We start from the raw sequence: 13,523 nt of genomic DNA on the forward strand, positions 1-13,523 counted from the left end.
GCGCGAAGAGCCAGGTCAGTGGCAGCCCGGAGCTCCGAAAGGACAGGCGAGTCGTGTCCTCCCTCGTGCAGATCCCTCAAGGCTTTGGCTTGGTGAACCTGCAGCAACGCCATTGCGTGCAGGGCTGAGGCCGCCTCTCCACATGCCTGGTGGGCAGCGCCCGTTAAACCGGAGGACTGTCTGCAGGCACGAGAGGGGAGGGTTGGGCGGTCCTTCCAAGAGGGAGCGTGTGCCGGACACAGCTGCATCGCGACAGCACGCTCCACGGGAGGGATCCCCGTATAACCCTTAGCGGCTCCGCTGGTGAGGGAGGTGAGGGGGGAGGGCTGAAACGGCCGTAATCTTGTGGAAAACGGCGACTTCCAGGTTCTAGTCAGCTCCTCGTGCACCTCGGGGAAGAAAGGCACCGGTGGAGAGGGTTGTGAAACCCGGGCAGCTCCAAAGAACCAATCATCCAGGCGGGACGGTTCGGGCTGAGGGGGGGGAACCCACTCTAACCCTACGGTCTCCGCCGCTCGAGCGAGCACGGCCACCATCTCTGGATCGAACTCCGGCGTCCCAACCCGACCAGAGGGAGGAAGGGCGTCGGGGTCCACGTCAGGGGGAGGAGGCCCACCCTCGGATGCTGCGGCGTCGGTGGACCCGGAGGGCGGCACAATGGATTCTAGAGACATCGTAGAACACGACGCTGAAGTCTCCATCGGCACATCAACCGGCTGTGGATGAGGAGGCTGAGAGCCTGAGGACGAATCCCCCGCTCGGCTCAGCACAGTGATGCGCAGGTCGTCCTTCGAGAGCTTCACAGCCGCACCGTGGCGGCGTTCAGCACTCGCATGACGAGGGTTGCGCTTTTCCCGGAGGAAAGACAACCGTCTGCGCAAATCCACAAGGGACATGTTCTCGCAGTGAGAACACTTACCCCCAGCGAACGCTGCCTCTGCGTGCTCGATGCCCAAACACGAAAGACAACGCTCGTGACCGTCCTTCGGACCCATGTATTTGCCGCACCCAAGATCGCACGGACGAAAAGCCATCCTGAAAAGGACGCTGATGTCCGGATATACGAGAGAGTGGCTGCCTTTAACAAGGCACAAAGCTCTCTCGTATCACTCTTTTAGGGAAATTCACTCAGATGCTCAGTTGATGATGCGCACAGGGAAGGCAACGCACACACTACTCAAAACAACAAAACGGGTGTAGAGCCGTGGAATTAAGCGAGGCGTCCGCTGTGGTACTGCTAGTCCAACCAACTTCAGCAATCGAATCCCACCAGAGTAAAGTAGCTTCTCAGTAGCAGATACTGCCGGCTTTCGAAGCGATAAAAAGCTAATTTCCTTATTTGCACCTGCTGCTTATATACGCACCTGGCGGGGCGGCGCCAGCATTATGCAAATATCTCAATGCCAAGTTCATTGGCGTTTTAGTAGTATTCGAAGCAGATTGGTCTCTCTAAGCGAGTTCCCAATTCGTCGGTCACGACGTGACGTCGTAGTGACCGACTGAAAGGGAACTGTTGTTTTGTTTGAAAGCAAAATTCTGTATATGTATTTCAAAAAGAACATTTTCTGGAAGGCATCATGAAAATCATGAAAAATGCTGGCGTTGGCTGGCAACTTTTTCAAAAAATGCTGTCAGGGAAAGAATTCTAATTTTACATCTAAAATTATCTTTATCTGTATGTTTTCTGAGAGGTGTACTGTATCTAAATACTTAAAGGTGACATAGAATGATTGAACGGGGTATTTATCCATGTTCTGGGATGTGACAAGTCTGTCTGTAATGCCTTAGAAGCTTCCTAAAAACCTCTCTCAGATAGCTCTTTTAGGGTGGGGAATTTTAAACAAGTGGTTTTGCACCTACTTGGCTCCCCCTACTGGCTAAACTTGCAATCTCATTACTGATTGGCTGACTTTGCTGCCACTCAAAAAATGTAGCCAATTATTTTAAAGTGGAGGGGCAGTGAGATGCCTGTGATGTCATAAGCATCAGTTTTTCAGATTGGGTTGTTTTCTGGCTGACATTTCTAAAAGAGGAATTTCTATGAGACTGAGATGTTTAGCATGTCTAGCACTATTTGTATGTTTATGAATGCGGGTAGACTACCATTATTCAACAAAGACAAGGTAAAAATTGTTTTTTATTCTCTTTCCCCTACTGTAGACAAAGGATGCTTGTCCATCATACGCACTTCTGACATGTTGGTTTCGATTTAAAAACATGCAGGAATTAGAAAATAAAATGCAGTACTTGCTTAATGTTAAAAGCTTAATTAAGAAAGATAAAGTTCAGGACCTAATTGATGGTAAAAAAGTTATTAAGAGCGACAAAACTCGAAAATGATCTTCATGACGCTGACCCAGATACAGTATATACACAGAATTACAGTTTCTGTTTTAACAGGATATAATCTGTCATGTCTTAAGTGAATGTTTGAAAAACTGTAAAATATCTGATGTGTAACATTATATTAGATCCTTGCATTACAGTAGATCTTAAAGCTGTCTGTCTCAATGTCAATCAAACAATAAAAGAAAGAAAAAAGTTAACCATATATTGTTCCTATAGTATTGTTTTTGTCTTTGTCAAGGTATGTATGCAATAATTTAGTTTTGAGCCTTCAAAAAAAATTCAGATTTCAGCAAATCATACATACTTCGAAGCGATGCCATAGAGAAGCCATTTTTGGTTCCCCTTTCTTACCCTTTTATAGTCTGTACAACTTTATTCCACTACTGATAATCTTTTATAAAATAGGAAGGTTCTTCATGGAACCATACAGCAAGCAATGGTTCTTCTATGACATTATAGTACCTTTATTTTTAAGAGTGTAAGTACTCTAAAGTACTTGAAAGAACTCCCACTGCTCTCAATCTTAGCTATCTGGCTCCAGTCCCATTGATTTCTCCCTTGAAACAATATTGATCTTGAAAGAGAAAACAATGTTTTTTTCAAATTCTTGCATTGACATCTATGACGCCAATAACCCCTGTTTATCGACTGGTTAAATGGAGCTGAATTCGGTTCATCAAAGGTACAGTGCGATTACATACCTGTTTGTACAGGGCGCAGATATGAAGGGCCGTATTACCAGATGCGTTTTCAACTCCCATATCTGCACCATAATACAAGAGATGCTCCAGGTGTTGAACGTGCCCATATCGGCAAGCCTAACAAATGAGATCATAAACTGAGTACAGTAAAAATCTGAGAGAGATTCAATAAAAAAGATAAAGCTTGTAACAGTGTGTTAAAGATTTTGCTAGCTTTAAAAATGTATACAGTATGACAGATATGAAAGTCTCTTAAAACATGAAAACATAGTTACGTCTCCCTGTCCTCGTATTTTTCAAAGACGAATGGATCATTTAAAAAACTGAAGAAATTTGACTGACAGGATAATAACATCCTGCAGTCCACTCATCACAACACTAGATGTCAGTACGCCGACAGGCTTGTTGATGGATTCATCTAAAACTAGTTTGATCTCGTCACCTGTCTAATATTTAAACAAAGCCACTGCCATACAAAGCTGAACTTGTATTATAATTACTTCACCAAATCTACCAATCCCCTGTGCATAAATGTATACCATTTATTATAAAGTGTTTATCACACTTAACATTTTTAGGTAACAAAACCCATGCCCATAAAATTAATAAAAAAAACAATTATAACTTATAATAATGTAAAACACTGCGCCACCTGGTGGATTTCGTGCCATCCGTTCTCATCATGGCATGCGACACTGGCATGGGCACGCAGTAGTACCTCACAGCAGCTGGGATCTCCCCCAACGGTTACGGTATGGTAGAGAGGAGTTAAACCCTGTCTGTCTTTGTAATCTGGAGATGCTCCCAAATCCAACATTGCCTGTAGACGAAAGAGACACAGCATTATGTCTCCCTTAAGAATTAAATAACACAATAAGCATAGGCTTTACCACTTTACTGCTTTGTAATAAACCAGAATCATTTAACAGCTTGTTTTGCAATAGTCTAAAATAAGCCTTAAACAAAATCATCCTTCTTTCTGAGTGTCTTTAAATAAAGACGAGTCCCCTTAAGATATTGCACCTCCTTATAATTAATTTGTATAAGATTAGTTTATTGGTACCAAGGTGTCGGTTTGGCTGGTTACTGTAGCATGACCCAGTTACCACCCACCGGTCTATGTCATAACTACACCATCTGGCTCTATATATAAATAAATATAAATAAATAAATAAATAAATAAATAAATAAATAAATAAATAAATAAATAAATAAATAAATAAATAAATAAATAAATAAATAAATATATATATATATATATATATATATATATATATATATATATATATATATATATATATATATATACTGTATACAGACACACACCATCTGGCTTTATATATATAAATAAATTATATAAATAAATAAATATATACATACTGTAAATATTTTATTATAGAGGTGGAGTATACTGGAGTATTTTTGCTGTAGTACTTAATTTCATCCTACAGAAATGCAGTAAACTTACAAGCAAAATTCATATGTCTGTATCTATACTTGATATGATAACTATGATTAATGTTATAATTTCATTCAAGTCAAAAATATGAATTTGTATAATGTATGTATTGAATACTTGAGAAAAAAATCTGTCTTCACTGCAAGCGCAGCAAATGCTCCCAATATATTCACTGAAGTCATATACTGCAAATGCACAAACTGCAGACAGCTTCATTGATTCATAAGCGGCCTCTTTTGATACATCGCTTACTTCTTTCATACACAGTAACTCAAAAGACAAAATTTGATAAGATGAGATTTGTTTCCAACAGAATTTCAGTGCAGATAAAGTGGGTGATGAAGAACCTTAAAGTAAGGCACAGACGAGAGAGAGTACAAGAAAAATATGATTCTTGAGATGTAGGAGAGATGTATTCTCAGCATCATCTACATTCCTAATAACCACATGCATTAAAGAGCAACTATTATCCAATTCATGATTTTACATTTCCTTTGGTGTGTAAGTGTGTATTAGTCTCTTTTCTTGGACTACAACAAGCAGAAGGATTGTAGGCATCAGTTTACTTCCTCAGCCGGTTGACGTGGACATGACATTTATTGGGCTCTATCTTACACCCGGCGTAATGCAGGGCAATTCCCGACCCAAGTGTCTTTTGCTAGTTTCCACCCTGCACAATTATCATTTTCACGTTTAGCGCCACGTTGTTTAAATAGCAAATGCATCTGCGCCCCGTTTTGCGCCCATGGGCGTTCTGGTCTGAAAACGAGGTGTATTCAGGCACATTGTTGGAGCGTTGCTATTTTGAGGCAACTAAAATAGACTACGCCATTGACCAACAAAAACCTGCTCTAAAGTCAATGGCGCAATATGTTTTTTGTTGTTTAAAGAGCGCATTAGTAATATGCGCCTATAAGGGACAACAACGCGGGTTTGCTTATCACATACATGAATGCGCAGCAGCACAAAAATGCTTTTAAATATGAAAGATTAAAGGATTGAATGTAAAAGATTATTATTGAGTCTCTTGGACATAAATGAGGACTAATTATGAGACGTTAGAAGGCACAAAGAGCTGCTTCAACTGCAGCCTGGTAAGTAAATAAATGCTTTGCTTTAAACAAATGCATCTGTTTTTAAATGTTTTTTTTTTTAAATGTTACCTCATGGATTTATTGTATATGATGACTCTGTACCTGTGGATATGGTGAGATGAGAAAATTTTTTAAGTAATGCTTAAAAAAAACTGACGCCGTCCAAGTGCTGAAACGTGCGGAGAGCCGTTTGTAAATTCTTTATCTCCAGTTTGTTACAAATAAAGTATTTTTAGAGTACAAACCTTATCTTAGATACTTGTAAATTATTTTTTGATGATATTGGATAGCCATACAATCAAAGCAATTAAAAGCCTGCTATTTTTACTTCCATGACTGAAAGAAAACGGGTTTTAAAGGTTTTAATAAAAAAATTATTTAACATTAATCTTAAACTTGGGATCTTCTTCCTCCACTTAGTTTTTCAGTTTACAAAGTCCTTCATCTAAATAGATATTAGACATAGCGCCAGCGCAACAGGCTTTTAAAGGGGATGAGAGCTGAGACTCTCATTGGTTTATTGCACGTTACGCCCAAAATACTCCCATTACTCATTACAAAAAAGGACCAACCCTTTTCGACCATGCGCTCAGCGCACAAACTTTAAACATTTTTTCCCGTCGTTAAATTAGCAAAAGTGGATTCAGACCTTACCAATCTGTTATGTTCTGCTCAAGCCACGCTGGCAGGACGTTACAGATTGATCAGTTTGGTCATCTGCATTTTCTGGATCAGATTCGGCTCGTATTGATAAGTAGTAAAGACGATATTTATTCCTGTCAGTATTGCATTGTGAGCTAATCTTTAAAATATGGTAAGGAGCGTCACATGTTCAGCTAACGTCAGAGGTTTTCAGGCCAGTCACAACATACTGGTAAGCTGGCCAATCGGGACACAGCACTTTTTTAGATCGATGAGCTTTGTAACAATCAGAGCGTTTGAGCACGGCAGAGCTTAGAGGAGCAAAAAAAATTTACGGTATGTGCAAAATAATGTATTTTTGAACCATAAACCACGTGAACACATTGTATTATACCAAATATAATTGTATTACAACAAATATATGCTCTTTAAGTTTTTCAAAGATACGAAAAATAAAATAAACTAATTTAATGAAATAGGGGTGATTAATTTACAGTAATAACTGTAAGGAAAAAAGTAAGTTACAATATGTATGTCGACAAACTGTTTGTAATCATTTAATAAATGCTAAATAATTCAACTAAAATAATTACATTTAAATTCATATTTTGGTTTCTAAGCATAGAACAAAAGCATCTTAACTTGTAAAACCCACAAATTTAGTGCACCTATTTCATTGCTAAAACAAGGTTATTTTGTGTATTTGGTATAATACAATGTGTTTGCATGGTTTGTGGTTGAAAAAACACATTATTTTCCACATACCGTATGAAAGCGGGAAAAATTATGATAATGTCCGGCTTGTCTACCTCACCAATCCCAGAAAGCAAACTGTTGCCTACAATCCATGTGTTTGTTGTAGTCCAAAAAAAGAGATTTACGTTGGAGATGATAACTCGCGTCATTGTTTACTGTTGGGTTTGTACCTTTTGCGTATCGTTAACATGTACTAATACACACTTACACACCATAGGAAATTTAAAATCATGAATCAGACAATAGGTGCTTTTTAAAGACATAATGTAAAGCCAAAATACAAATGTGACCCTGGACTACAACATAATATTGAGATTTTTACATAATCTGAAACCTGAATAAATAAGCTTTCCATTGATGAATGGTTTGTTAGGACAGGACAATATTTAGAAAATCTGAAATCTGAGTGTGCATAATATCAAAATACTGGGAAAATCACCTTTAAAGTTGTCCAAATGAAGTCCCTTTGCAACACATATTACTTATTTTCAATATATTTATTGTAGTACATTTACAAAATATCTTCATGAAAAATGATCTTTACTTAATATCCTAATGTTTTTGGCAGGAAAAATATAATAATATTTATATTTTGGCCCATACAATGGAATAATTTTCACCCATACAATGTATTTTGGCTATTGCTACAAATACATGTGCTACTTATGACTGGTTTCCAGGTTCACAAATGTATATGCAAAGCAGTCCTGTATATACAGTTTGCATGTGACCAAACATCGCAAAGCAATGATTAGTTTCCAGGCTAAATTTACTAAATTTGCATGAATACATGCAGATTTAAAACATGCAATATCTTTCATTATTTCTCAACCAAGCAATTTCATAACTAAATGACTACAAGCACATTTTATGCATCTTTGAAATTAAAAAAAAGTCAGCAATTTAAGGAAGAAAAATCTTGAAGAGGTATAAAACTGGAATTCTGCGGGAGGTTGTTATAAATAAACAACAAGCAATGTACGGTGAGTACAACAGCAAAAGAACACCGTGTATTGCGATAACAAAACAACAGCGCATCAGCAGTTATACTGTATTACCGATTGTTGTCAAGGGAAAACATTTCATTGAAACTATTCCTTAAAAGCATCACAAAATTACCATGTACTTTATAAGATAAACAGAAAAATTGCTTATGCAGCGTGCTTTGAATCAATATTAACACCAGCTGAATAATAAGTACTGTAATAATGAATAATATATCTCCGAGAGTGTAAGATTCTGATTCTCTGGACTGTTTCAAACCAGCGGCAGCCATTTTCAACAACACTAAACTGATGAACGAAGAAGCCGTGAACTCTGTATGACCGTTCAAAATGAGTTTATTATTACCTTAAGGGCGATCTGGTTCTTTGCACGGGCTGCTTTATGGAGGGCAGTCATACCATCCCGAGAGCGGAAATCTAAATGAGCTCCACCATTTTTCAGTGTCATTATAACCTCCACCATATTGTCCAGGTGGGCCGCGAGAGTCAGTGGCGTCTCTGCAGACCAAAAGAGACGCATTTTAAATGTATTAATATGACATCAGTAGTGGTTTCAAAACCTTTATATACTGTACAGTTCATATTAATACATCAAAGGTATTAAATGTATACATATCTGTACCTAAATGGTACAAAAAAAGTTTAAGAATGAACTTTAACTCAATTTTGGTGCAACTTTATCAGATCCCCTACCACCAGTTTCAGGGTCATGGTAGTTGGGGTCCAATCCTCTTTCTAACAGCATGGCGACTTTGTCCACCTGGTGATGTTGGATGTACTCCATAAATTTCCTCAGGTTGACCTTAAAAGGGGCATGACAGAATGACAAACAGAGGGCAGATGAGGGCAAATATGAAACAATGAGACCTAATAATTAAGAAATAAGCGAAGGGCAAGAAAGACAGACAAAAACATCAGACAAGAGTGTGAAGGGTCTCAGTTCACTTCCTCTTGAGAACTCCAGGACACACATGCTGTGATACAAGGCTGGATAAAAATAGATAGGAGAGCAGCTCCCAATACAGATAAATCAGAGAGAGTGTGTGTGAGAGAGAGAGAGAGAGAGAGAGAGAGAGAGAGAGAGAGAGAGAGCAGCTGAGATAGAGACCATTGGGAAGCTATGGCACAAAATATGGCCTGATCCAGACATGTCAGCCACTGATGCACAATGCACAACACATATGTGAGTAAGTGCCACAAATTATTACACCACCATAGGTGTTTGCATTATTAAAATTCTGGATCCCATTTGACCAACGCTACTTTTCAATAATTCATTCTCCAACACAAGCGAACACTCTAAAAAAACAAACGGTGCTATATAGCACCAAAACAATTGCTTTGGATCGTAACGATAGAAGAACCATTTTAGTGCCATATAGCACCGGTGAAGAACCAGTGAAGCACCAGTGAAGCACCAGTGAAGCACCAGTGAAGCACCAGTGTAGAACCATATAGGGGCCATATAGCACCACATATGGTTCTACATAGCACTATATGGTTCTACACAGGTGCTTCACTGGTGCTTCACTGGTGCTTCACCGGTGCTATATGGCACTAAAAATGGTTCTTCTATCGTTACGATCCAAAGCAACTGTTTTGGTGCTATATAGCACCGTTTGTTTTTTAGAGTGAATGGTTCACATTAACTACAAAATATAGATGTCATGTAACATAAAATACCTACATTATCTCAATTATGCAATACAACTTAATAAGAATGCATTTATTAGTTCACACCAAGGGAGTAGATTTGGTTAAATTACTGGGAGATTGAAAACTCAATAGAACATATGCTTTATTAATCATTGTATAAATATTGAGAGGGGGGGGTTAGTATTGCTAGTTTAGATTTTTGAGGGTGCCCCATTTCCCCAAATATTGCAACCCTGGATAACACCAAGTGGTCAAGGTTTGGATAGTTTTATTATTTGGACCTCTTTTGTTAAACTGCTATAACTAACTTTCTAACTTAGTATTTTTGTCTCGTTTTCATTACAAATAAAAATAAGTCTAGTTTTTAGTAGGGCTGTCAAAAGATTAATCACGATTAATCGCATACAAAATAAAAGCTTGTTTTTACATAATATATGTGTGTGTGCGCACTGTGTGTAATTATTTTGTATATATAAATACAAACACATGCACATATGTATTTAAGAGACATTTACATGAATATATTTATTTAAGTTTGATATATCTTATATTATATATATTTTTTTAAATATACACAAATAGCTTAATAACTTAATTTATACATGTATGTGTGTATTATATATACATAATAATTACACACTATACACACACAAATATACTATGCAAACACAAACTTTTATTTTGTAATCGCAAAATGTATAAATCGCTATTAATTTTTTAAGTAAATTTGTGCTTAAAACAAGCCGAAAAATCTGCCAATAGGGTAAGAAAATTTTCTTGAGGTTTTTTTTAATTAAATGTTCAAGAAAAAAATGCAAGATTTTTTTAGAATCGTTTATTATATTTTATTTATTTATTTTTGCTTGTTTTCATCACAAATTCACTTAAAGGTGCAGTGTGTAAATTTTAGCGGCATCTAGTGGTGATGTTGCAAATTGCAACCAACAGCTCAGTTCACAGCTCACCTCTTGCCTTTGAAACGCATAGAGAAGCTACGGTAGCCGACACAGGACAAACATGTCATTGTTGGAAACAACTAAATAAAAAAGTTTGTCTGTTAAAAGCTACTGTAGAAACATGGCAGCACAAAATGGTGTCTTCCATGTAAGGGGACCCTCGGTGTATGTAAATAAAAACGTCTCATTCTAAGGTAACAAAAACATAACCGTTCATTACGAAAGGTCTGATAATATAGTTTTGTATATTATTTTGCATTTCTGTCAAGAGATCCTTTTAAAAATTACACACTGCACCTTTAAATTTTATGTTTTTTTTTACTTATTTAGGTAATTTTGCTAATCAATAAAATGCATCTTAATGTGAGACTTTTTAGATATTTGTACTGAAAACAAGACAAAAAAATGAAGAAGAAAGTCATTTTTTGCAGTGTACACCATCACAATCTAATGGCAATATGTATAGTAGTATTAATTTTTTATGACCACATTCAAACAATTGTTTTCGCACTGCGGGGTTTTGCGGTGGAGTTTCTTTTTTTATGATTTACTTTGAACAAATTCATACAATTGGCCAACTTGTAAAATATGTAATAATTTCCATGAGATCAGGCTGGTTGCACGAACCATTTTTAGGTTAGATCAAGTAAAAAATAGCTACTTATGCCAACCACTGCACATTTTTGTTTTGTACAGTGTAGTGAGATTGTTTAAAAATGCAAACCCCTCAAAGCGTTCCACCATGTAAAACCACTACTACAGTATGTGACACCCCAGCATGCATTCATAATGCATCAAAATCTATTCGGTGGATTACGAAACAAACGCGTATGCGCAAAGGCTGTTCTTACGTCACCGTTCGCAACCCCAGGTGACTTACGAAGCTAATATAATAACTTATTAAGGGAGCGTGAAAGCTCAAAGCAATGAGAGAGAGATTTTGTAAATGCTGAGGGAAGCAGCGCAAGGACGGAAGATAAATAGGTTGAGCAATAAACGCAAAGACACAGAGCTCAGCATAGGACATACAGGGCTGGAGGAAGGTGGCAATTAAAAATCGGTTTAGAGCTTCAGGGTTGCTCTGGGGGGCGGGGGGTTGTGCTTAGGGGAAGGGGTCACAGGACGTCCACTAGAGATGTACGAAAACACTACGACGAGGAGCTAAAACGTCAACATCTATGACTATCTCAGCCCAGAATTTCTGCTAGGTCCAAAACATATGCAAATGTGCCATGGATGTCTCCTGCATTATTTATCAGGACAGCCTAAAGAATGTTTGCGTGTTAGATATTCGTTTCTTGAGAGTGTAAAAAGCAAGATTTCTTGATTGTTAATGTTTCTTTTCTTGTTTCACCATCGTGTCCCAGGACATCATCTCTCGCTCGCAATTAAGCAAACAGCTTTCATTTGATATGCATGTAAAATAGTCAATTATCATAACGGAAGACAAGTTAACAACCAGCTGGGTGTCAAAAAATAGACACGTTTTTAATAAATATGCATAGTAGGCTAATTTACATATGTCATAGATAAAGTACAAAATAAGTTGAATAATTCTTACCTGCGTGTGGAGTTTCTCGATCTGTTTTTCATTGACGTTCGGCTGCTTGTACACTCTGCTCTTATAACGAAACTGGAAAATAAGTCAAGACAAGAAATGCAAAAATGCTTATATTGGATGAATTTATCAATCACTGTTGTATTGAATCATTCCATATTGTAACATAATAATGTTTTGGCAAATACAAGGTCAATACACTTTAAATAGTAGGAGAGAACGCTTTTTGGTTTTGGCTCAATCATTCAAAAAATATTTGAGTTTGATTAATTATATTTTTACACAAGCAACACACACATCTCTGCTACAAATGAACATTTGAAGTTTGTTTCTATTACTTACCATTCTTAGACAATTACACCAAATGTGACAGAAGTGCAAACGTTACAACTTACCCCATAGGTGGGGTTAATTGTAACAGGCAGGGGGTAAGTTGTAACACTTGTTAAAAATTAAGTTTGCAGGCAAATATTTCAATACTATTTTGTCTATATACTTGAAGTGGATATTGTTTATATATCTGTCTATAATAGACAGCTATCCACACTGTATTCATTCATTCAGTCCTTTTCTAACAATAGTTCAATTATAAATGGATACAAATGTCTAAATATGTGAGAATTTTTTTTTTATATGTGACCCAGTCTGTAATAACCATACTACAGTTTCAAAATGAAATTCTGAAGTAATGAGCATCAAAGTCTGATTTTAGACATTCATTTCATTATGATTTCAATCTTTGACGGTGACTTTATTAAATCAATATTAAAGATATTAACAAAAATACATCTGACACACGATTTTTGATAAGACAGCACATTTATTTTGTTGGCAGCCAGCAATCATTCGTGTGAAGCCTAATTAAAACAACGCCAGGAATTACGCTAACGTTAGCGGTTGTCATATCATAAGTGCTGAGGGGTTAGTTGTAACACAGCGTTACAATTAACCACGCTGAGTCAAAATATTTTCAAAACGATGCTATGTTTTAGTCAACAAGATACTGATTAATATGACACATTTAAATTGTATCACTGGTAAAAAGTGGTCAGAAAAATATTCATGACACACTTATAATGACAGCCAATGTCAAAACCACAATATAGCTGCAAGCAGCAATGCCGGGGTCAAGCCAAAAAGGGCACAGAAGAAAGTAAAGTTGAATTTGGATGATCAGTTTAAAGAACCTAAGAAAATCTCTTGATTTCAGACTAAGTAATATAACAGTTATCAGCAAAAAGCTGTGTTTTCATTCAGTGTAATCTCTCCCTCTCTTCTCGAGGAGCATTGACAACTAGAACACTGAAGAAAATGTGAGTGGTGCTTGCAGTGGCAATTCTCAGCTCAC

At 37.3% G+C, this 13,523-nt stretch overlaps 1 protein-coding gene across 1 annotated transcript in view; it reads right to left on the reverse strand.

Moving 5' to 3' along the window:
• Positions 1–13,523, reverse strand: part of shank2b (SH3 and multiple ankyrin repeat domains 2b) — a 254,294-nt gene that overhangs the window by 100,639 nt on the left and 140,132 nt on the right. Inside the window, exons 4-8 of the mRNA XM_065291651.2 lie at positions 12,179–12,250; positions 8,699–8,807; positions 8,352–8,503; positions 3,703–3,870; positions 3,051–3,167 (exon numbers count right to left, since the gene is read on the reverse strand). Coding sequence (XP_065147723.1) covers positions 3,051–3,167; positions 3,703–3,870; positions 8,352–8,503; positions 8,699–8,807; positions 12,179–12,250 — 618 coding nt within the window. The remainder of the gene's footprint in view (positions 1–3,050; positions 3,168–3,702; positions 3,871–8,351; positions 8,504–8,698; positions 8,808–12,178; positions 12,251–13,523) is intronic.

Source organism: Paramisgurnus dabryanus, chromosome 23, assembly GCF_030506205.2.
Source record: "Paramisgurnus dabryanus chromosome 23, PD_genome_1.1, whole genome shotgun sequence".
Classification (NCBI taxonomy): Eukaryota; Metazoa; Chordata; class Actinopteri; order Cypriniformes; family Cobitidae; genus Paramisgurnus; species Paramisgurnus dabryanus.